We start from the raw sequence: 22,201 nt of genomic DNA on the forward strand, positions 1-22,201 counted from the left end.
CTTTAGGGTAGGGAAGGCTGTGCCTCCCAAACAGCCTGGCCCTGCCCCCTATCCGACCCCCCAACCACTTCCTGCCCCCCGACTGCCCGCCCCCCTTGGAATCCCCGACCCATCCTGCTCCTTGTCCCCTCACTATCCCCCAGAGACCCCACCCCCAACCACCACCCCGGGACCCCACCCCCATTCCCTGTCCCCTGACTGCCCCTGGGACTTCCTGCCCCTTAGCCAACCTCCCCTGGCCCCAGCCCCTTACCTCCAGCTCCCCCCCTCATCCAGAGCCTCAGCACATCCAGGAGCATCCCTGGACAGCTGCAGCGTGGCTCCGGTGGGGCCTGAGCCCCTCCCCGCTCAGAGCTGCGTGGTAAGGGGCGGGGCTGCAAGCTCCAGGCTGAGCAGAGGGAGCTCAGGCCCTGCTGGAGCTCGCAGCCTCACCCCCTTACCATGTGGCTTTGAGCGGGGAGGGGCTCAGGCCCCGCCGGAGCCATGCTGCAGCTGTCCAGGGACGCTCCTGAATGTGCTGAGGCTCCGGGTGAGGGGGGAGCCAGGGGTAAAGGGCTGGGGGGTCGGGTTAGGCTGGGGCCGGGGAGGGAGCCTCAGCCATTCTTATGGGGGGCCCCTGCGGAGCCCAGGGCCTGGGGCAAATTGGTCCACTTGCTCCCCCACCTCTGGGCAGCCCTGTCTGTATGTATGTCTACACAGCACCTAGACACCTGCAGCTGGCCCATGCCAGCTGACTCGGGCTCACAGGACTTGGGCTATGTGGCTGTTTCATTGCTGTGTAGACTTCCAGGCTCAGGCTACAGCCTGAGAGCTGGGACTTTCTCACCTTGCAGGATGCTAGGGCCCAGGCTCCAGCCTGAGCGTGGAAGTTTACATGGCAGTGAAACAGCCCCTCAGCCTGAGCCTCATGATCCTGAGATGGCTGGCATGGACCAGCCATTGGTGTCTAGTTGCTGTGTAGACATACCCTGTGTGTTCACTGCAGAGTTAGCCCAGGATCTTACTTGTCCCTAACCCCCCTCCCATCCACACATAAAAACCCCTCTCAGCCGAGTGTGGTGCAGCTTTGGACTAGCTGGCCTGGCCTGGGGCTATAGGCCAAAATTTGAGTGAGGCTTTCACTTGGCTGGTAACCTCCCCACTTTGCAGTGTGAAGATACAGGCTTAAACCACCCGAGTTCTGTGGCACACAATGAGGAAATAACTTGCCTAAATTTACCTAGTAGGCTAGTAGCAGAGCTGGGAATAGAGTCCAGGTCTTCTGAATTCCAGTCTAGTGTTGTAGGTACTTCTCCACCAAGACAAACCTCCCATGGCTCATCTGAGGGACTCCTGCTGATGCATAGCATGGGGTAGGGAAGGGCAGGAACTGCTAATGTTTCAACCCTTCCACCTTCTCCTTCAGTGACCCTGAACTGCTGTTGCACACCTCTTTCCTAAATCACCATGCCTCTGGTGGGGCAGGGGCCTGGAGGGATTGGGTCTCTGGAGGGCTCTATGTAGGGGAGAGGACTTTGGAGCATGAAGACACTGTGAAGAGTGGGTGTCAGGCTGGAGGGCTGCCCAGAGCAAAGGGGACCAGAGGAGGAGGGGGATGCTCAGCATCAGTTTTGGAGTGCAGCAGGAGGCAGAGGAAAAGCACCAGGTGATACAAGGCACCCAAACCACCTTAATTCTGCCCTATAGAAATACTCTGAGATGATCAGAAACTCAGATTGCCTTACCCATCTATAGCAAAGAGTGCTATCTAATGAGGGACCAAAGCAAGCTAAGAATGCCTCCTATTCATCAGGTACAATCAGGCTGCTTTATGATCTCATGCTCCTACATCTATAGGTAGAAGAGTGTTTAACATTCCTGATTAGATAAATAACATTCTGAAGGCAAGTGTTCCTCCCTTCAAGAAGGGCCCAAGCTTGCATGGCCCTGAGGGCACTCAGTGTCTTACAGACTCAGGGCAAGTCAACAGTTAAAACGCTGCAGTAGAGCAGCTGTACCAGTGCAACTGTACTGCTGTAGTACTTCAGTGAAGACATTACTATGCCTATGGGAGAACTTCGCCCATCAGCATAATTAATCCACCTCCCTGAGAGGCGATAGCTATGTCGGTGTGAGAAGCTGTCCCGTCGACATTGCGCTGTCTACACCCGGGGTTAGGTTGGTATAACTGTGTCACTCTGGGGGGGTCGATTTTTCATCCCCCTACATGATGTAGTTATACTGACATAAGTTCGAGTACTGAGCTGGTCTCAGTCCAGGCGGAAGCCAATTCTCCAAATGTCACTGTATGTCTCTATATAAATACTCCATCTGTCCGGGGCATGAACATAGAGCATTCATATGGAAAGATCAAAGGTCCACAGTCAGTAGTGGAGATATGTTACATATTGTATGAAACATAAAAGCAGTGTTCGTGGTGCACATTTTTGATACTATATGTGCCGAGATGGGAAGATGGCAGACTGGTAAGGTAGTTCGGGTGAGCAGTGCCTTAAACTCTGTATTACTTGGTTTTCTAACATTCATTAGTTTTTTAACTCTAATATTCTTGAAAGGTAAAATCCTCTCAAACCACCGACATGTGCCACCTTCAACTTGAATTCCCCCTTAGCAAAGGTGGTTTCATGTGAGATATACATACAGGAGACAGAGAAAAAGAGGAAGAAAAATCAGAAATAAAATGAAAAGCAGGTGCCTCTGGAGTTGGAACAGGCATCTGTTTAACAGTACACAACACTCAACAGTTCAGGGTAAGGCAGAAGGAGCACCATCTACAACTGAAACTGCAGCAGGAATTTAGGGAGACAAGTTATAATTATCCAAGCTGGATTTGGCCTGAACACTGAGCTCACACCCCAACTCCAGCAAAAAAGACAGTGAGGCCTGTGCTTGACCCCAGTGCTTCATGATCTGTTTAGTAAAGCCTTTTTTTACTGCCAGACTCCTGGCAGCTAAGGGTTAAAGTCAATTATCAGGTGATGGGAAAGCTGAAAGACAGTTATTTGACAACTGAAAAGTAAAGGTCAATAATTTTCTTAGAAATGTTCTGGACATAGGCTATGCATTTTCAGCTTGTACACTGTAATTAAAATCCATCCATCTGTCAAACCTATGTTGGTGTACCCAGGCAAAAGTTAGGATGTTCCTGTATGTTGGGTGGGAATGTTCAGTTACTCAAGATTTCTGGTCCCAAGTATCCCCTTTTATTAAAAATGAATACATATATAAGAAAATAACCTCTGCTTGGCTTCTATCAGAGCCAGCAGTATTTATATTAGAAGGTTCTGTGAACTGAACTGTAACAAACTGCCCAGCGTGGTGTCCTCTCCTGCATAAAATCAGAGTTGCTCAGCTGTGTGTCATTGGCCCTGTTCTGACTGCAGCTAAAGGCTCCAAAGGGTTGGAACTTGTGCTTTTTGGTGCAGGAGGATCTGAACTCTAACTCCACAGCTGCCGTGATGCTCCAGGTGGGCATGGTGTGAAATTTTAAGGACCCACACATTTGTTAATGAAAAAATCTTATAAGCGGGAAGAACTTTAATCTCTCTAATATGTAATTGCCTCATCTTCGGGGAGGGAGCAAACTATCTGTGGCCATTCTGAGGCTTGTGGATCTGGGACACAATTGCAATGGAAAATACCAACATGGTAGGAATACAGTACTTGGATCTGTGTCTTTCCTTCCAAGATTATACAAAGGGATAGAATAACTCTGCTCAGACCCAAAGGACTCTGGCCAAGATTTTCAAACATGGCTGCCTAATGTTAGGCTCCTAAGGACATATTTATGCATCTAAACCAGTGACCTCACTTTCAAGGATGCTGAACACCCAACACCTCCAACTGACTTCCATCAAAAGAGAATGGAACCTTTAGTTCCAGTGGGCTGGGCTCCATCACACACTGTACACTTCCCGGTGCTTTCCCTCCTCTATCACTAATTGAAGCCTGCAAAGGAGCTTGTAAAAGTCAGCTTCTGCTGACCACCCTTGACACTTTTCTATTGTGATCCACCCAGTGCAGCTGAGACAGGGGGCAGCCTCTGAATATCAAGATCAGTTTATGTGACCTGCCTTGTATCCTGCTGTATCTCTTGGCTGTACAGCTCCTGAGAGCAAGACAAAAATCTTCTGCCTGGTTCTGTCAGTGGCTTTTCTTTGAGGTGGAATGTGTTATGCTTTCCATACACAAAGCTGGCTACATTTTGGCAGTGGGTGATGAATCCCTCTGTACACTATATCAAGGCTGTGGGTTCTCTCAGGATGAAAAGCAATCTTTGAATCCTCTTCCAGCAGGGGGTCCAGGGCTGCAGTAGGGGAATAGCTTTTGAGCTGTTGGCCTCCTGTTCATGTAACCAGCTTAGCCGGAGTGCTTCTAACTTCCTCCCTGTGACCTGTGTAAATATACCGCAGATCAGATTTAATGAGTAGGTGTGTGTCACCAAAACCACAAACTTGCCTGAGGGAAACTCCCTGCCCTTTGAAATGCCGTGGCATCCCTCACTCCTGGCTCCAGGAAGGGAAGGGGGGGTGAGGGGTTGTTGCTATTTTTGTTACAAAGATGATGAAAAATAGGAGAAATTTTTGAGAAGACCAATGAAAATTATTAGTGGGCAGGAGGGACTGACATGTGAAGAGAGATTGGAAACCTGACTATGTATTGTTTGACTAAACATTAGCTCTAGGGGGAATGATAGGCATCTACAAGGATCTGATGTGTGTAAACACCATAAAGAAGGGGGAGGAACTAAACAAGATCAAACTGAGCAAAGGGAAATCCAGGCTGCATAATTGGGAAACATTTCCCTTAAGCGAGGTCTATTAGCTTGTGGAATAGTCTCCCCAAAGGAAATGATGAAAGACTGGTTGCTGGGATATGTCTGATGTGACTCTTTCAGCCCTTTTTATGGACACTTTTTCAAACAACTATCCCTTGTCATACAGCAGTCTAATCCAAAGGGCAGGTACTGAGTCTGGTTCTGATTTCAGCTACACCAGAGTGATTCTGAAGCTACTCCTGATTTATGCCAATATAAGTGAGAAAAGACTGGGGCCCATACGTTGCAAATTGACTGTAAAAGTGACATTTTGAAGTTCAATTTATTACTCTCCGTGATTCCAGATCAAATATGGAAGTAAGTAAGTAATATAGTGTTTTCTAAGTGATAGCCTTTGCAAACTTGACCTGGGCTCTGCTCTCAGGGTCAAGCTGGGATTTTTCCTGCTTGGCCATTATTAAAGCTTGACTTTAGATCCATTCCCCAGGTGAGTAGTGTACAGAATATTCCTCTTTGTACTCCTGAACTGAGCAACACTTTCAGAGCAGAAAAACCTCACATCAGACAGTTCTCAGTGAGCCCTGTAGTTTTTCAGACTTTTCTCACATCATTCAGGCCTCTGCTGCCACTCTATGGCCGTTACAATCACTGCAGTAGAATGGATTTTTTACTTCCTTTCTGCATGTGTGTGCCTCTACTGATCCCAAGCTGTTGAACTGAAATCACGGAATGAAGCAGCAAGAGGGAGCATAGTGCCCATATTTTAAAAAGTGAAGAAAGAGAACCCGGGGAACTACAGACCGGTCAGCCTCACTTCAGTCCCCAGCAAAATCATGGAGCAGGTCCTCAAGGAATTCATTTTGAAGCACTTGGAGGAGAGGAAGATGATAAGGAACAGTCAGCATGGATTCACCAAAGGCAAGTCATGCCTGACCAACCTGATTGCCTTCTATGATGAGATAACTGGTTCTGTGGATATGGGTAAAGCAGTGGACATGATATACCTTGACTTTAGCAAAGCTTTTGATACGGCCTCCCACAGTGTTCTTGCCAGCAAGTTAAAGACGTGTGGATTGGATGAATGGACTAAAAGGTGGATAGAAAGCTGGCTAGATTGTTGGGCTCAATGGGTAGTGATCAACGTCTCAATGTCTAGTTGGCAGCTCGTATCAAATAGAGTGCCCCAGGGGTTGGTCCTGGGGCCGGTTTTGTTCAACATCTTTATTAATGATCTGGATGATTGGATGGATTGCACCCTCAGCAAGTTCACAGATGATACTAAGCTGGGGGGAGAGGTAGATACACTGGAGAGTAGGGAGAGGGTCCAGAGTGACCTAGAAAAATTGGAAGATTGGGTCAAAAGAAATCTGATGAGATTCAACAAGGACAAGTGCAGAGTCCTGCACTTAGGAAGGAAGAATCCCCTGCACCGCTACAGGCTGGGGACCCACTGGCTAGGCAGCAGTTCTTCAGAAAAGGACCTGGGGATTACAGTGGACGAGAAGCTGGATATGAGTCAGCAGTGTGCCCTTGTTGCCAAGAAGGCCAGCAGCATATTGGGCTGTATTAGTAGGAGCATTGCCAGCAGATTGAGGGAAGTGATTATTCCCCTCTATTCGGCACTGGTGAGGCCACACCTGGAGTATTGTGTCCAGTTTTGCTCCCCCCCACTACAGAAGGGATGTGGACAAATTGGAGACAGTCCAGCGGAGGGCAACGGAAATGATTAGGGGGCTGAGGCACATGATTTATGAGGAAAGGCTGAGAGAACTGGGGTTATTTAGTCTGCAGAAGAGAAGAATGAGGGGGGATTTGATAGCTGCTTTCAACTACCTGAGGGGGGATTCTAAAGAGGATGGAGCTTAGCTGTTCTCAGTGGTAGCAGATGACAGAACAAGAACCAATGGCCTCAAGTTGCAATAGGGGAGGTCTAGATTGGATATGAGGAAAACCTTTTTCACTAGGAGGGTGGTGAAGCACTGGAATGGGTTACCTAGGGAGGTGGTGGAACCTCCATCCTTAGAGGTTTTTAAGGCCCAACTTGATAAAGCCCTGGCTGGGATGATTTAGTTCGTGTTGGTCTTTCTTTGAGCAGGGGGTTGTACTAGATGACCTCCTGAGGTCTCTCCCAACCGTAATCTTCTATGATTCTATGGAGGTGCACTGAGTTCCACACTCAAGGAACATCTCTCCCAGTGCCAAGCCATGCTAAGTGTGTCTCATCTTGGAGCACTAGTGTTTGCAGATTTTGCCTGTGTTAAAAAAAAATCTGAACATTTTTCCTGGCTCAGATCAAATTAACTCAGCACTGCCCCTCAGATAAACTTCACCTCCAAACTTGAACCCAAACCTTTATGTGGAGATTTGGATAAATTTAGGTAGTAGTAGAATTTTCATTCATTTAATTTCTGCAGCTGTCTCTGTGCTTCCAGTTTGTGAATGAGACTAGAGACACTAAAAGGCCAATCGGAGGGCGAGATCATTGGGGTTTTCTTGCAAAAAGTGGCTTTGGGGGGAATATCCCATTTGCTTTGTCAGTTGGCACAGACCTTGTAAACAACCTTTAACCTGGCACCATGCATCATGATGCCATTGCTGCAATGTCAGTATTGCTTCATTGCTACAGGCAAGGAACTAAAAGGAACCTCCCTTTTGAACCAAGTCATTAGGAACCATGTTGGTGCATGTCTCAGCTGGGAAACATCCCCTCTCTGAGCTGAGTCAGTAGAAGCAGCAGTGGGTGTGACTTGGCTGGGAGATGTCTCCTTCCCCTGAGCCACTCGTTAGGAGCCATGCTAAACATGTTAGCTGGGAGCTGATCTTTGCAGATCTCCCAATGTGCTCAGAAAGAAATCTGAACATTTGTTGCTTCTTGAACTGGATGACCAGTCAAGGCCTCTGTTATCATGAATGAGTCCCCTATTGAGCCAGTCAAGTGTATTTTGGCTCTGATTCATTATTAACCCCCTCTCTACAAAACATCAGATTTCTATGCCTGCAATTTTTCAGCTGTCACTGTTTTATTTTACATTGCTCCTTATACAGCGCTCATCATCATAGTATCTGAGCACCGTCCAGTAGTACATTAAGAAATATGACTAATATTGTCATGTATTTGTTCTCTCATCCACTCCGCCAGAGGGAAGTGTATGCAGAGGAGTGTCTCATTTTGGAATTCAGTTTTGTGTGTGTGTGTGTGTATATACACATGTTGATATTGTTTATAGTAGAGAAGGCAGGTCTAAGAAACTTTTCTTGCACTTACAATGTAAGATAGTGAGGTTTACAATGGTCCTTAGTTCCTGTGAGAACCTCAAAGTCCAAAGCCCTAGACCTCAGTGTATGTCTGAGAAGCCCTTAGAGCCAAGAGTGCAGGTGTCTCAACTAGTGGGGTCAAGAAAGTCTGTTCTGGAGAAGGTCCAGAATTTCTCGGCACTTGTTTAGAAGAAGTTGGATAATTCCAGATATTCTGCTAGAAGGCTGATTTAGATACATACATTGTTATAGTTATTGTAACATACATATATTGTTACAGGAAACATAATGGCTATGAGGGCGGATGAGAATTATGTACAGGTATTTAACAGGTATATAAGCCAAGAAACAAAAGGAATTCTTTAGGGAGGCCTGTGGGGATATAAATAGAGAACAGGAAAATAAGAAAAGAGAGAATATTAAGTCTGGATACCAGGAAATATTTCTTAACAATGAGTGGTCTTTGAGTCTATAGGATAGTCTCCCCAAGGGAAGTGGTGGAAGCTCCATGACTTAGAACATACCTGCACTGGCCTTAGGGGCTGGCAGTAGACATGACTTTAGACAACTTTGGCCATCTGTAGGTCATCTGGAGGCATCATTCTCGGAACTGCATGTCCCTAGGAAGGGAAAATAATCTTTCCAATTGGCTGGAAGTTGAATCTAGACAAATTCAGACTGGAAATAAGGTGTACATTTTTAACAGTAAGAGTAATTAACCATTGGAACAATTTACCAAGGGTTGTGGTGGATTATTTCAGGGAAATTCTATGGCCTGTGTTATCCAGGAGCTCAAACTAGACCACAATGGTCCCTTCTGGCCTTGGAAGATATGAATCTGTAACTTCACAACCACTATTTTCCATTTGCAACATGAAATGCAGCTATTTATTTTTCTCCTGTGACAACCCCTTTGCCCCCTCCTCCAGTGCTCCCATCCACACACACATATCTCAGAATTCATTCCTTCAAAGGAGGAGTCAGTTCCCTCTGAAATTCACAGGCTCAACCATGTGGCCTGGCTGCTTGGAGTGTGGGACACTTCAGGCCTCAGAGTTCTTGGTTGCTTGGAAGATTTCTTTCTTCTGTCATGTTCTCATTTAATTCCTTCCTGGCCATTTGGTGGGGGAGCTTCTCTCTTCCTCCCCAACTGCTGGGATAACATGGTGCTGTGGGGTAGGAATAGGGTTGCCAACTTTCTATTCACACAAAACTGAACATCCTTGCCTTGCTTCGCCCCTGCCCTGCCCCTTCTCTGAGGCCTCTCCCCTGCTCACTCCATTCCCCTCTCCCTCCATCACTTGCTCTCCCCACCTTCACTCACTTGCTTATTTTCACAGAGCAGGGGCAGGAGGATGGAGTGCAGGGTGTGGGGGGTGAGGGCTCTGACTGGGGATGTGGGCTCTGTGGTGGGGCCAGAGATGAAGGGTTTGGGATGCAGGAGGAGGCTCTAGGCTGGGGGTTGGAGCTGAGGGATTCAGAGTGTGGGAAGGGGGCTCCAAGCTGGGGCAGGGGATGGGGTGTGGGAGGGGGTTTGGGGTGTAGGCTCCAGGTGGCACTTACCTCAGGCAACTTCCAGAAGTGGCTGGCATGTCCCTCTGGCTCCTAAGTGGAGGTATGGCCAGGTGGCTCTGCACATTGCCACTGCCTGCAGGCGCCATTCCCACAGCTCCCACTGTCTGCAGTTCCTAGGTAATGGGAGCCAGCGCTTGGGGCAGCGGCAGCAGGCAGAGCCCCGGTAACTGGCCTATGCCTAGGAGCCAGAGGGAGATTCTGGCCGCTTCCCAGGAGCCATTCAGAGCCTGGCAGGCACCCTGCCTGCCCCACTGCAGGCAGCCAACTTCTACTGGTCCAGTCAGTGGTCCCTTTTTGACCAGGTGTTGCGGTCAAAAACCAGACGCCTGGCAACCTTGTCAGAAATAAGGGGCACTAGCAGCAAAGCGGTGGGGTAGGGGGAAGAATGTGCATCTATATTTCATAAGTGCATGCTATGACTCCACAGACAGCTGCAGACAAATGACCTAACTTGCAGGCTGGGGAATCTTGCTCACAAGTTGAATTTCTGTGGGGCTGTATCTTTGTTCTTCCAGAGATTTTACAATCTGCTTAGATATATTAAGATGGCATCTCTGAGGGAGTGCATTCAGAGCTGCCGAGCTGCTGGCTCTTCTCAGCTTTCTCTCTTTGCAATTGCCACTTTCTTTCATTCCCCTGCATCAGAAGCACAGTAACCTTCCAGGCCTTCTTTGCATTCCAGTCAGCAGTCTCAAGCTGTTTGAAGGGGATGCCCAAGTCTGATCTTTCCCAGTGACTTTCTGGTGCATCTGTTGCATGGCTGTGACTCGGGAAGCGGGAGTAGATATTTCCCTGGCCAGAAACGTACCACAGCAGACACCAGATTGAGATTCACTCCTGCTGCTTTCTGCTCTCCTTTCCCACCCCAAACCTGCTCCTTTAATGACATGTTTCAGAGAGACAGAGGGAAGTGAAGTTAGGACTGGCACAATGTGCTCAGTTGCCAGCCCAGGAGATTGAAATCTTCTGTCCCTAGAACAGGTACAGTATAGGCATAGCAGGGCAGATTGCCAGCATGCCTCATCCATCACCAACGTGCTTGAGCCCTGCAGTCCTTGGCCTTCTCTGGTGAGGTTGACAGTGCCACTAGGGAGGGATTATGTTTTTTGTAGCATGAACTGCTACTTGTCTGCTAGGAGCTGAACTGAGGACTATTAGCGTGTTTCATACAGACACCACCAAAAAGCCATCACTATCATCTACAAATTATCCCAGCCAGCTCATGGCTCAGGTTAAATCCCGGGATAGTATATTTAGGAGGGAATGGTTTCTTCTTCAGTCACTGCAGCCCTTGCCTGGATATTATGCCTGGCATCTTTAGCCTAGAGTTTAAATGCATGCAGTACTGCTTGCTTTGCTGGGTTTTTATTTTATACTTCTGCTGAATGCCAAAGCTGATGTTTGCATTCTCTTAAAATCATTTTAAAAAGTTCTTTAAAAATATACTTAAGCTTTGTGTACCATTAAAATAGATGAGTTTAGGGGTGATGGTTTGAGTCAGTTCTTTATTTTGTGGTGTATACATCATTCTGTCCTGGGCTCTGACTGAGTAGGAGACCAGGAAGGAAGGGAGGAATCCTCCTTCCTCACACAAAAGGCCATGTCTCATCTCTAGCTCTCAGTCAATAGCTGGCCAACAAGGAATGTATCTTTTCCTGTGGTTTGTCTGGTCAATGAAAGCTTCCTCTTGATCTTGATCATTGGCTCATAGAGCTTTGTTATAAGCTTTGCCCTCTTTCACAAATACATTGCTTCCATCCCTAGTGAGGTCATCATCAGAGATAGATTGCACACTTGACTGGCTGATTGAATTTTAAGGAGGCAGTGAGAGAGTTGGGAAAGACACGCGGCTTAGAAATTTTCGCTCTCCCTCGAGAAATTTTGCATCCCACTCTAATGGCACGAACATACTTTCCCTCCTTCTTCCCAGGAACAATGCTGCCTTCAAGGCTGTCATTACTCCATCTGACTCAGTCTGAGTTGCCACCTCACAGATCTCAGACCTCCTTAGAGGCTTCCTGCAGCTATTGACTCTTTTTTGTGTTGATGCAGACCTCTGTGGGAAAGGTGCAGGCTGTTCTTGTCTGCCAAGGAGCATTCTTGACCAGCTTGTTTCGAGAATGGCAGATGCCTCATGGAATTTATTCAGCAGGATTCCAGGACTCCAAATATGCAAATATCTGAGGATGTAAATGCCAAAGAGGTTGTGGAATTATTTAAGATAATAACTAGGACTAATGGGGTAGCACTGAGCAAAGAAGAAATGTTCAGGCTGAATATCAGCAGGCATTCTGCAGTAGGGTTTTTGGCACCTTTCTCTGGAGCACTGAGCTGGGCTTGTCTGTTAGGATCATCTGTGTGTAACCCACAGGATCCATTTCTCATAGTGAAGGGCAGGAAATATGATGGACCCTGCCCCTTCTTCTAATATGATGGACCCTGCCCCACAAAGGGTGACAGATGGAATGGGATCCACATATATGCATGCAAAGGCTTCATTTCCACCTGTACTGAGCAGCAGGGTTTGTGCAGGAAAACAGACTTGGCTCTCGGTGTTTATAGAATCTGCAGAGCAACTTGGTGGGTGTTACAGCCTCACTATCTTATCTGTCTTTTTTACTATGGAAGAGATTGTGTTACTCACAGAACTGAGTGGCTGATGGCACTAGCTAGAGTGGTATATAGTGCAGGCAAATGCGGAGCAAGCTTTCCTCTTCTTCCAGTGCACCTCATTTCTGACCTGCATTCCCTTGCTGCTTCAGGCTTGGGTTTCTCCACACAGCTCTACTGAGGAAGGTCCAGAGAGGGATGCAGCCCCCTTTCTTGCCCCTCCCATCCCATGACCCCACACACATCTGTCAAAGCACCTCTGTCCTGAATTACAGCACCTTCTGTTGTTTCAGTCTTGCTCTGCATTGCAGCTCTGCCAGTGACCTCACTCTTGACCCACTATCCTAGACCTGGGCATGGCTTAGTACACCATGCTGCATTACGTGCTGCTAGAGGTGGTTTACATAATCTTTTTAGGAAACATGGGAGTGCATCTAATCCGTATATTTGCTTGGGCTATCACATTATCAGACTGCAAACTGCTGTCTGACTTTGGCAGACTAAACTGGCTGGGGGAGTCCCTGTGCTATGGTATGTATGTGGCCCAAGTGCCCAACGTTGGCAATGGATGGGGGTACACAGTTACAAGTCTATACCCAAGGATTTGCCTAGACGTGCCCAGACAGGCACGTTTCGTCTGTGATCAGCATGATATTTCACCGAAGGGGGCTGTGTGCATAGGCGCCGGCTTCCTCCAGGACTGGGGGTGCTCAACCCCCCCGCTCTGTCCCAACTCTTCCCTCCCATTTCTGCCCCTCCTCCCAGCATGCCCTGTCCCCGCTCCAGCTGATCGCAGGAGGCAGGAGATGCTGGGAGGGAGGGGGAAGCACTAATCAGCGGGGCAGCAGGCAGATGGGAGGCTTTGGGGGGAGCTGGCTCAGCATCCACAGATTTTTTTTCCCATGGCTGCCTATAGCCTTGTGTGGTCTCTGCTGAAAGTTAAGAACTCACTGGTCATCATAGTTATTGTGGGATGGATGGATGGAAACATTGTAAGAGTTATGTAACATGTAGAACATTGTGTTCCAAAGCTGCTGGAGGTGAAACTGGTCCTCTAGGGTAGGGTGGTTCTCATGGCTAACTCACTCAAGAGTGGGAACAGCTGACAATCTATTGACCCAGCCCAGCCAAGTGTTTACACGCTGACAAGGTGTAGACTTGGACCTTTACAGAGCACAAAAGGCCCAAGAAAAAGGTCTTGACTAGGGGTTAGCATCAGGGCAAACTGAAGTTAACAAAACTCCCTGGTTATGAAAAGAGACAAAAGGTCTGGAACTGTCTAATAGGAGAAAGAAGGGCCCATGGTTGTATCCATTAGGGAGGCAATACTCTGTCAGCGTCTCATGAGAAGTGGATCCCAGCACTCCAGACCTGATACTTGAAGTGCTATATGGACTGACCATTGGTGAGGAATACCCCGTTAGACAGGAAAGGAACTTGTTAATAAATATAGATTATGCTTTATATTTTTCTTTTATCTGTAGTTATATACTTCCAATCCTTATACTTGCTTCTATTTGAATCTTTACCTTAAGCTTTGTTAAATAAACTTTAACTTCTCTTTGATTTTACTCTAGACCCCAGTAAGTGCTGTGTGCTAAGGAGAGTGTTGTAACTGAGGTCAAACTAGTGAGCTGGTGGGCACTGCTTCCATGGGGGACAGTGAATCTGTGTGCACTGCGAGTACCCAGAGGCCAAGAGACTGGGCACTTGAGTGTAATGCAGTATGGTGTATGGACAGGTTAGCAGGATACATGCCCTGGGGCCAAAGCAGAACTCTGGGAGCTAACTACCTCCAGAAATTTAGCAACAGGTTCTCTCTGCTCTGCCTCGAGGACTCACTCAGGAAGCCTAAGGGCTGAGGAGTGCAAATTGCTAGCCTGCAGAGGGAAAGGGTGGGGCAATCAGAGCCCAGGGTAGGGCACTTGTGTTGCCAGCAGCCAGTCATTTTGGGTGAGTTTCCCTCGGTGGGCACAAACAAGGCTCCCTCGACCCATAAGCAGGCAGTAGCAATTCACTTGTACCCGTGGGTAACCTCAAAAGTGTCACAATGTGCCACATGACCTTGTAGCTTATGCCAATGGGCACATTATTTTTTCTTTGAAAATTGTATTAATTTGAAGCTCTCGTGGCAGCTTACAAAAGGTTGGGGAAAATGCAGTGTCATGCTCCCTGATTGGCTTACGACTAGGAGTGCCTACCTCAGGGCAGATGGTCAGAAAACAAGGCAGACACCCTAAACTGATGGTGTGTGCTATAATTAGATCTCACCAAGCCAGTAACAAATGTGAAATCCTGGACCACTATCCCAGTCTTACCATGGAGTCACAGATAGTCCCCTTATACTCTCCAGTCTATCTTGCCACCCAGGCAAGCTGGACTATGAAAAATGGTCACTTACACCAGAAATCACATCACATTCAGGTAGCTCCTAGTCCCAAGAAACCAATCACTTACCCAGGATCTTACACCAAAGACAACATTGGCAGCCAATTTTATACTAAACTAACTAAAGGTTTATTAGCTAAAAAAAGGAAACGAGAGTTATTGAGAGGTTAAAGCAGGTAAAAAATATGCACAGGTGAGTCACGGTCTGTAATTCCAAATGGTAGCAGAGATGTAGTCATCTGCCAGTTTCCCAAAAGTCTCTCAGGGCTATCTAGAATAACTCTGGGGATCTCCATCTTCTCATTGTTATTCTGGCCTGTTAGAATCCAAACAGTGCAGAGATGAAGGATCTTTCTTTAAATCCATACTTATAGCTTCTTCTCACAGAAAACAAGCTGCTAGGTTCACTACCCATGTGGGCTCTTCCTTTGATGATGGAGAGTGAGGAATGCATTTAGAGTCTTTGACCTCTGATCATTTGCTTTAATCACTTTTCTGTTAGAAGCCTTGTGGAATGCAAATGAAAAACTTTCTCATTTGATGGGTTAGTTACAGGAGTATACACAATGTAAATGTTTGCTATTACATTATAGCGGGATACAGGTAAGTGAAAACAATGCATGTACCATCCCATTAGTTTTCATGAAGTTTCAACACCAAATATACTCTTATACATTTAACAATCACTTTAATCTACTAACACACAAGTAAATTGGCCTGGGGCTTTGGCATGAGCTGGTACCTGATCTGTTAGCAACACATGTAGGATCTGGGCACTTAATTGGGTCCTTCTTTAGAATGGAACGTGCTCAGGATGTGTAGTCTAGTGGTTAGAGCAGGGGTTTGGTGGTCAAAATTTCCTGGGTTCTATTCTTGGATCTTCCACTGACTTGCTCTGTGACCTTAAATCAATTGCCTCCATAGTCTGTGCTTTGGTTGCCTAATCTATGAAATGGGGGAAATGATATTTCCCTTTCTCCCACAGGTGTTCTGAGGCTTGATTCATTAATGTTCATAAAGCTCTTTAGCGCCGTTGGACGTAAGGCACTATATAAATACAAAATATTAGTATTCGGTCTTTGTTTGCTGTCAGCGGGAGTTACTTGTATCCTGCACTGAGAGAACAAGTCCTCCAGGAAGCAGATATGTGGAGTTAGAAGGTGCTGTTCCACTGAGTAATAGAAATTCAATATGGAAAAAATCTATTGGGCTAGGCCACTCCACTCTGCCCAGTGCAGGTTTGTTCAGTATAATCTGTTTTCTAGGGGCTTGTCTATTTTGTTTTATCTTATTCACAATTTTCTCACCGTAGCCACTAACACAATATAGCTCATGCCCACAGTACCCTCCTATGCAGTGTTGCATCCTCTGCTGTTGAGCCTCTCTCCCGTTAGCTGGAGCTCCTTTTCATCAAAACACTGAGACAGTCTAGTGAGGGGAAAAAACTATGAGCTTTATCAATCATGCCTGCACTGTATGAGCATTCACACCGCACTGAAGAAACTTCCAAAGTCTTGTTCTGACATTCAGTGGGCTCAGTGTGAAAACTGGGTAGATCCCTTGTGTATTTCTTCTTTGATTGTTCCAAAGTCCTTGTCAGTGATGTTGAGGGGGTATCTGCTCAGTATTATATAACTGCTTTAGCATTCCTGCTTAAAATGACAGAGATTCCACTTGCTTTTCTGTTTGCCTAGAGCACCTGAACTGTCCGCTATAGTTCTTTCACTACTCCAGCTTGAATTCTACTTTCACCCAGATTCAAAGAGCCTTCTTCAGCTTTCATTTATAAGTGTGTAAATCCAGAGTAGCCACATTGAAATCAGTGCAGGCACACCTGCGTAAAACCAGTGTGTGAAACGAGAACTAGGCCCAAAGCGTTATGCAGTGCCCACTGATTGTGTACTTCTGTGTGCCAGAGAAAGATGAGAATGTTAGCTAACTCTCTGCTTTAACAAGAATCACTAATCCAATGTATACTGGTCTATAATCATGAAAACTGCTGGTGAATCTGAAATGGAAATACAGCATTTTACAATCATACGAAGAACGTATTGAAATGTTTCACTCATGTTCAGATATGACAATGCTGTGGCCTGGCAGTGGGAAATTAGTGGGAATTTGACTTGTTACTTTGCAATTTCCTACTATTAGCAATTTCTACTCAAGATTTATAAATATTGTAGAAATAACCTGGAATCATAAATTACCAGTGGAGCCAAAATTCTGTTTCCTTCATGATATTTTTATCAGGACTACAAGACTTTTTTAAAATGGACTACAGTTCCTTTGCTTATGCAGAAATTGACCTTATAGAAAGTGGATTACTCATGCGTGTGCCTGTCTAGCTTTCTTAGACATTTCTAAACTGTCTATCATCTTGGTAATAAAATATTGCATCCCTGTTTTTTTTTACTGCTTTGCTGACATGGAAGAAAGTGTTTACTCTGAGCATCTTATTTATTATAAGGCTCTAATCTGGTGAATTTTCTTGTTGCAGGATCTGGGAGTCTCCCTTGCTCCAGGCTGCCAAGGAAAATGATGTCCAAACCATCCAGAGACTTCTCACCTGCCATAGTTGTGATATTCATCAAAGAGGTAGGCTACTCCATATGCTGTCCATGACTAGGATAGCTGCAAGGAGAGGACACCTTGAGACTGAGAGTCTGGAGGATGGAAATACTTCTCAAGCAGTAGAAAAGGATGATCTTGGCAGGTTGAGGTGAACACACTCTGCGTGAGGGTAGAGAGTCCTCTGGATTGAGTGTGTTACTCTTGGTAAGATTCACCTCACCAGGCTGGCAAAGGAACTTATGGCACATATATATGACTCTCTCTCTCTCTCTCTCCAGGTGCCCTGGGGGAGACAGCTCTTCATGTGGCTGCCTTGTATGATAGTGTGGAGGCCGCACAGATTCTGATGGATGCAGCTCCAGAACTTGTCAATGAAGCAATGACATCAGAATTCTATGCAGGTAAGAATGCCAAGATTAATAGACTTGGGCTGAGGCTGCCAGAATGGCTGGGAGATATGGCAGAGTAGCTGAGATTCTGTTAGCTTTGTGTCCAGATTCCTAGGTGCCCTTTATAAAATGGTCTGTTTCAGGGAGTCATATTTTACTGTCACTTAACTGCATTTTCAACAACCCATAGGTGCTGCTGTGTTCCCAACAGATCTCCAGGAAATGAAACCTATGCCATCGTCCTTTAAAAGAGGGTGCATTTAGAGGATCATTTTATCCTTGGAGGATATCCTATTCCCAACTATCACCCCAAAAGCTGAGATCCAATCATCATATCTGGACTCCTAGCTAATCAGGGTCAAGTTTTGGGTGGAAAACCTCCAAAGAAAGATCTAAGTGCTGGAGGAAGTAGTATTGATTCAGTAGGCGATGCTTTTCCATCTAAGTTATTACTGAACCTAGTGTCCCAGTGTGGTGCTAAAGGGAGATATGATCCAGGGACTTGTGTGATTGATTCACTAGAGGTTGGTCTCCTCTCTTAGACAGTACTGGCCCAAATACCTCACATGTTGTTAAGGAGGATGCATCCATCTTCCAGATGAGACATAAAATCTAGGCCCTCCAGAGTGGGGTTATTAATTCCAGGGTTTGTAAATTACATTCTACCTTCATTAATTCCCTCTGCATTTTCACTACGATATGGATTTTTTTCTGTAGGGTCTACCAAGAACTGTATTGTCACTGTGCATTGTTAAAGAGTTGCTTCCTTTTACCCCAGAACCAGTTGCATGCTCAAGTAGGGGATGGGGAGTCAGGAGACCTGAATTCTAACCACCATCTTGTTATTGAGCAACTCACTTAATTTCTCTGCATTTAGTTTCAGGCTAGTGATTCCAGGCTCTTGCACACGGGCTAACGTGAGGTTTAATTGATGAACATTTGTGAAGTGCCCAGCTGGAAAGTGTTACAGAAGTGTAAAATATGAGCAGGAGCATAAGTGGAATTAACGAGGCACTAAAGCACTTCACTGAGAAGTGGTGAGAGAGAAGTTGCAAGTGTAATTAATTTCACAGCAATTAATTTCACAGTTGCAACTCCTATCTTAGGGCTAAGACACAATAAAAGCTGTATTGGTGAAAACACTGGGCAAAATTCTATTCTCCTTTATGCTGGGGTGAATCCATTGAAGTTACTGGGACAGTCAGTGTAACAGAGATAAGAGTTTGGGCTGCAATTTTCCAGGGACATTAATCACTCACATGCAACTGGAATTCCATGGGAGCTGGGCAGGTGACTTTCTTAGGGTCCTTTGAACACCCCAGACTTTGGCCATTGGGTTTCTTGGTTATTTACTAATAAAGTGGCCTTGGTTGCACAGTGGATCTCTGAAGTGCCTCTGGTCCCTGTGATGCAATGTTGGCATTACAAAAGGGGTGTGATTGTGTGTTGCAGGGGAGACTGCTCTCCACATTGCTGTGGTGAATAAGAACTTCAAACTTGTGAAGGCGATGCTTGAGAAGGGGGCTGATGTCAACAACCCACGGGCCACCGGCTATGTCTTCAGACCCAGCAGCCACAACCTCATCTATTTTGGTAGGGCTCCATCTGCAGGCCTTGACTGCCACCAGCCTCTTCTTCTCTGGCACACTCTGAGTTCTGTGACCTCTCTGGATCTGGTATGGTCTGCTCCCTTTCTGTCCCTCTCTCTGTCAACAAGGCCCCATGTGCTCTGGGAATTCCTGCCTATGCAACTGCTATGCAATACAGACCTTGCTGCAGAATTGTGCTGTAGAAGTTCAGCTTTCATTTCCTAAAAAATGTTAAATCTCTAGCCTTTGTGAAGACCACTTGCCCTAACATGACCTGAATGAAACCAATGGAGTGATGTCTGCCTGAGTCTGCTGCCATCCTGTAGTAATAACTCTGTGACGAGCCTACTTACCCATTCCTTTCATTTGGGTGCTAACTCAGAAGCCTAATGATAACAATTATTATGCCATTGTTTCACTCCCAGACAAGCGACAGTTAAAACTGAAGTTTTATTAACTTTAGTATAAAAAACCAAAGAAATACACCTTGCACAAGCTCCATTACTGCTTAGTAGTTTTAGAGCACACCCATCTCTGTGTCTGCAACCAGAGCATCCCGTTTGACCCGCTGAGCAGACTTTCAGTCCTTAAAGGGATAGGGCACAGGAGAACATAAGCCTGACATTGACTTCTGAGTGCTACACTCCCCACTCATAAATGTAATGTCATCCCAATGTTTCTGTTAACAAAATATATCATACAGTCCCTCCATTTGACTTATTAGCAGTCATCCAAGTTCCACAAGCTTGTAACAGTCATTCTCAAGTTAGTCTTTGAGTATCTTCTTCTGTAACAAGCTCTGGTACTGACTGAAACTTTCTGCAAGTTTCTTTAGTTTATTTCACATTCAGCAGAAAGTTTTTGTGGCAATTTTAGTTCCATTATCCAACTGAACAGTCAGTTCTGAACACCTCAAATTCCCAAAGAAATTCATATCTTATGGAATAACAGTTCCTATACGATCAGTGCTATAACCATGTTATGCCAAGTTACTGGTCATATGGCTAGCTAGTTAGAGAACATATCTCTCACTGTGCCTCAGTGGGTCACAGCTGAGGATGCCAGATTCAGTACAAGCTGCTGAGAAATGGGGAAGACTCACCCCCAAGCTGGTGGTTATTCTACCAAGCCAGTAACGAAAGTAAACTTCTGGCTCACCACACTGGTTAACACGAAGTCAGCCCTTATTTCACCACCCCGACACTAGACTTTGTGATGAGTGGCTATTGAAAACCAATTTCATCAAACCAAGGTTTCTTCCGATCTCAAGAGACGAGTCACTTAGCCAGGTAAATATATAGCTCAGATCTTAGCCAATAATCACACTGCTGCCAATCTGTTAGTAACTGAAATTTAAAGGTTTATTTATAAGAGAAAATAAATAGAAGAGAGTTAAAATAATTAAAGAAACATATAAGAACTTTTCAATCTCTTATATCAGGTTTGAAGCAGTGATGGAATAAACTGCTAGTTTGCAAATTTCTCTCTGGAACTTACCCAAACAGCTTGGAGTCATCTGTCCTTGATTATTATTGATTAGTTTCCTTGTTATTATAGGCCCAAGATGGAATCCAAAGTCACATGAGCAAGTCACATGCCCTTACATGCTTTGAAGACTCACAGAAGCAGCCTTTACCCATATTCTGGCTAACGTGTCCACAGAAAGGCTTAGTGGGTCCGGAGGAGCTTCTTCTATAGCCCATTGTGAGTGTTCTTTCATGGGCCATCAACTTGAATAGTTCATTCACAATGTGGTGGCCAGACTGGATGTAAATTACCTTGGGGATGTTATCCCAGGAGCAAACACATTTGGGATATAGATCTATATAGCTAATATTCCTAACTTCAGATACTGTGATGATACATGGATATAAACAGGATAATCATACTTAGCAAATCATAACATTTTCATTAACACCATACATGATATACTATATACACCATTTGTTGCAATTGTCTAACAATGGCAATATTCATTATATAAATTGTCATGTTTCAATCATACAGCATCACAGTACTAAGTTAACATAATTATAAACTATCCAGAGCTATCAAATATTTCATTTCCCAATATTACATCAGCCTTGGATAGAAATGTAAGATTAGGTTCAGGAATAGGCATTTGGTATGGCATGTGACAAACACATGGATAACTCCATGATACATTCAGTGGTCCAAAAGTTGGATTTAGACACTTATAAGTAGGTGTTCCTAATCATTCATATGTCAGTGTCTGTGGGGCTCTTCTCTCGCTGGTCAGGGGACTTCACATTAGTAGATTGTTCTGGTGATCTCTCTTCTTGTGCACTACTTGTTTTGACATTCATGTTTCTCTACAGCAGGTGTAAATGTCATATCACTCCAATCAGCTGCTTTCAAGTGTACAGAATCAACTACATCCTCAGTTCCCAGACCTCTGCCTCTGAATTGAGTGTCTGTGCTATGGGCCGTATCTGGTACCATGACGTACCGTGGTTCATCTTCACTCTCACTATAAGAATAATTGGAATCCAAACTCCTGTTCTTATGTTATCTCTTATTGCACTAGCTTGCCTTGTTTTCTGTGTCTTGTGCTGTGGTGGATTAGAGGATGGAGTTATATCCCTGACTAAGAAGTCACAGGAACATAAAAGATTGCCGTGAAGAACTCTAACACATCCTTTTTCATCTTCTGCTTTTACTTCAAAGACTGAGCTATCCCCTTTTCTTTCAAGTACTACATGAATCTTATCTTCCCACTAGGATCTTAATTTGCCTTTCCCTCCTGTCTCTGAAAGGTTCCTGACGCGTTCCACAAGAGCAGCACCATGCACTTGTGGAACTCATGGATGACTACTAATAAGTCAAATGGATGGACCTGTATGTTAGATTTTTTTTAATATAAATGTTGAAACGACATTACATTTCATAAGAAAGAGGCAAAGTCTGGATATAGAAGTAAGGCTTTATTAGAACTAAAACAGAACTACATAAAACAAAGGGAAGCCATGTGCTTCTAGCTGTGTAGCTGGTGAAGCTAACTATGGAGTGCCTCCAGCCAGTTCTCA

The 22,201-nt window shown here is 45.4% G+C and overlaps 1 protein-coding gene across 5 annotated transcripts in view; it reads left to right on the forward strand.

The window, feature by feature from the left end:
* LOC120402392 (transient receptor potential cation channel subfamily V member 6-like) overlaps nt 1–22,201 on the forward strand; it is a 76,504-nt gene that overhangs the window by 25,905 nt on the left and 28,398 nt on the right. For all 5 annotated transcript variants that reach the window (XM_039533021.1, XM_039533034.1, XM_039533039.1 and 2 more), the window contains 3 exons: nt 17,103–17,200; nt 17,455–17,577; nt 19,018–19,158. In XM_039533021.1, coding sequence (XP_039388955.1) covers nt 17,103–17,200; nt 17,455–17,577; nt 19,018–19,158 — 362 coding nt within the window. The remainder of the gene's footprint in view (nt 1–17,102; nt 17,201–17,454; nt 17,578–19,017; nt 19,159–22,201) is intronic.

This window comes from Mauremys reevesii, linkage group 1 (genome assembly GCF_016161935.1).
Source record: "Mauremys reevesii isolate NIE-2019 linkage group 1, ASM1616193v1, whole genome shotgun sequence".
Lineage (NCBI taxonomy): Eukaryota > Metazoa > Chordata > Testudines > Geoemydidae > Mauremys > Mauremys reevesii.